Source organism: Octodon degus, unplaced genomic scaffold, assembly GCF_000260255.1.
Source record: "Octodon degus isolate 3935 unplaced genomic scaffold, OctDeg1.0 scaffold00130, whole genome shotgun sequence".
In the NCBI taxonomy this organism is placed as follows: Eukaryota; Metazoa; Chordata; class Mammalia; order Rodentia; family Octodontidae; genus Octodon; species Octodon degus.
In genome coordinates, this window is record NW_004524706.1 from 3,610,633 (window position 1) to 3,613,777 (window position 3,145).

General features: G+C 44.1%; 1 protein-coding gene across 3 annotated transcripts in view; it reads right to left on the minus strand.

Annotated features, from left to right (window-relative positions):
* Clspn (claspin) overlaps positions 1–3,145 on the minus strand; it is a 49,141-nt gene that overhangs the window by 12,057 nt on the left and 33,939 nt on the right. For all 3 annotated transcript variants that reach the window (XM_004641015.2, XM_004641014.2, XM_004641013.2), the window contains one exon: positions 2,207–2,279. In XM_004641015.2, coding sequence (XP_004641072.1) covers positions 2,207–2,279 — 73 coding nt within the window. The remainder of the gene's footprint in view (positions 1–2,206; positions 2,280–3,145) is intronic.

Here is a 3,145-nt window from a genome sequence, read left to right on the forward strand (position 1 = left end):
AACTGAGCTATTTCCCTGGCCCAAGCAGAATATATTTATTGAGGGAAAGAAAGCTCTTGTCCGAGACAGGGACAGAAGGGGAGCCCAAGCGGGTTGTCCCCAGAAAGGTGTCTCTTCCAGGGACTTTTATAGTATAAAACCATGTGGTGAGGCAGGTCTAAGGTGGTGGAGAACATGGGAACTCGAGTAGGTGGGCATGAGGGGACAAAACTATGGTCAACCAATGAGATTATAAGCGCCATTGCTCAGGTAAAATTGATTAAATCCAGTACCAAATGGGGAAGCGAGTCATGTAGCAAGCAGGCATGAATATGGGACAGGGTCTTCTGGTTAGGGGTTGGGCTAGTGACTCATTTGGGCTCTTTCAAAGTGACTGACACCTATTTAGAATACTGATCCCTGATGCCCTTCCCTAGGGAAGTATATAGCTGTGTTTCCTCTTTTGTCTTGAGGTGTGGCCCATATGGGAGTGTCTGTCTCTTCCAAGTTGCAAAGTCACCTTGTCTTCCATCTTGTCTCCTTGAGGGCCTGGCCCTATCTGACTGCTTATAATATTTCTATAATTCAGCTGTCTACAACATTATCATTTTTTCTTTCTTTTTTTTTTTTTTTTTGGTGGTACCAGCGATTGAACTCAGGACCTTGCGCTTGCCAGGTAAGTGCTTATTCTACTGAGCTATCTCCCTGGCCCTATCTTTATCATTTTTATGGGAAGACATCACTGTCTACTTGATACATATCTTTGACTATATTCATAATTACCCTGTTGTGATTATTTGACCCATGCATGTTTGTTTCTTTAGCCTTGTCTCCTCCAGACTTAAAGCTATTCCGCCTACCCAAGATGAAAATTCCTGGTGTCTATTGAAGGCGTTTAGATGGAACCTCTGCAGAGTATCTCTGACTGCCAGCCCACAACTACAATCCCCTTCAGCCTGAAGAAGCCAGAGCAGTCATCGCCCTTGGTTCCCTCACAGCAGTTCAGGTTACTTCTTCAGAGGAGGAATGTTGTAGGCAGTTGAATTAGAAATATAGGCAGTCAGACAGAGCCAGGCCCTCAAGGAGACAAGATGGAAGACAAGGTGACTTTGCAACTTGGAAGAGACAGACACTCCCATATGAGACACATCTCAAGACCAAAACAAAAGAGGAAGCACAGCTACATACTTCCCTAGGGATGGGAATCAGGGATCAATATTCTAAATAGGTATCAGTCACCTTGAAAGAGCCCAGATGAGTCACTAGCCCAACCCCCAACAGGAAGACCCTGTCCTGTATTCATACCTGCTTGCTACATGACTCGCTCCCCCAGTTGGTACTGGATTTAATCAATTTTACCTGAACAATGGTACTTGTAATCTCATTGGTTGACCATAGTTTTGTCCCACCTCATGCCTACCTACGCGAGTTCCCATGTTCTCCACCACCTTAGACCCGCCTCACTGCATGGTTTTACTCTATAAAAGTCCCTGGAAGAGATAGCTTCCCAGGGACAACCTGCTTGGGACTCCCTTCTGTCCCTCTCTTGGACAGGAGCTTTCTTACCCCTAATAAATATATTCTGCTCATTAAAAACAAAACAAAACAAAACAACTATCTATCTATATACCTATATATCTATATCTATCCCCTCAAGTAAAATAGAACTTTCAAAAAGCCTAATACTGCTGTACCTTGTATGTTTTTCCTGTTTAAAAGAGCAAAACAAAATGCTAGGACTAAGTATATAGCCCAATGGTAGAGTGTTTGGCTCACATGCACAAGGCCCTGGGTTTGAACTACAGAGCACATGCACAGGCACACATGTGCACACATGCACGTGCACAGACATGGACACACACACACACCCTCCATAAGAAAAGATTTATAAACCTCTGACATACACCTTTTTAGAGTTTTTTAAAACAGGGTCTCACTATGCAGCTCAGGCTGGTCTTAAATTCACTATGCATCCCCAGCTGGCCTCAAGCTTATGGCAATGGAAGGTGTGGCTCATATGGGAGTATCTGTCTCTTCCAAGTTGCAAAGTCACCTGTCTTCCACCTGCCTGAGCCTCCTCAGTGCTGGGACTATATGTGTGTACCATCAAACCTGGCATAGGCTGTTGTTTTAGATAAGATGTCAATCTTAGAAATCTCAAGAACTCACACAAGGAAAAAAAGCCCACAGGCAGCAATACATGGCGTTGTATTTCCTCCATACTCACCTCATCACTGTCAAAATCACCGTTGTGTGGCACGAGCCGAAAATCTCCAAAATCCCCCTCTTCACCTTCTTCCCTATAATGAAAATCAATCAAATAAATTGTTGAACACAAACTACAAGCACCCATCTAAATTGAGGATTTAAAGTATCTTTTTTTTTATTTTTTAATTTTTTTAATTTTTTATTTATGTGTGTGTGTGTGTGGCCAGCTCAGCTCAGCCCACCAGGGGGCGGGGGCTGGCTGGCATGTGGTGCTGGGGGATTGAACTGCGGTCCCTGTGTTTTGCTAAGCTTGTTTTAAATAGGTGCTTTAGACCACTGAGCCATCTCACCAGCCCCCCCCCCTTTTTTTTATAACTTTATTTAGTGTGTGTGTGGCCAGTTCAGCCCACCAGGGGGCAGGGCTGGCTGGCATGTGGTGCTGGGGATTGAACCGCGGTCTCTACTTTTGCTTAGTTTAGCTTGTTCTAAGGAGGTGCCACCTCACCAGCCCCTAAAGTATCTTATTAATACTAATAAGCTGTTCAAAAAATAGGAGAAAGATATTTTGCTTGGAGTGGGAGTCAGTGGGTACTGAAAATTAAACCCAGAACTTTACACTGAGCTACATCCTAGCCCTTTTTGTCTTATTTTGAGATAGGGTCTAAGTTGCCTGAGCTAGGCACCAACAGTGATTCTCCCGATTCAGTCTCCCAGACAGCAGAGATTGCAGGGATGTGCTGCCATGTCTTGCTGTTTAGTCTTTAAAAAAAATTGTTTTAGCTGGGCACGGGGGCATGCCTGTAATCCCAGAACTCTGGGAGGACAAGGAAGGAGGGTTGTAAGTTCAAGACCAGCCTGAGAAAGACCCTGTCTCAAGAAAGGGGGCAGGGGCTGAGAACATAGCTCAGTGTAAAGGTCAAGTTCAATGTGTAATACAAGAAAAAAAAAAAAAAAAAAA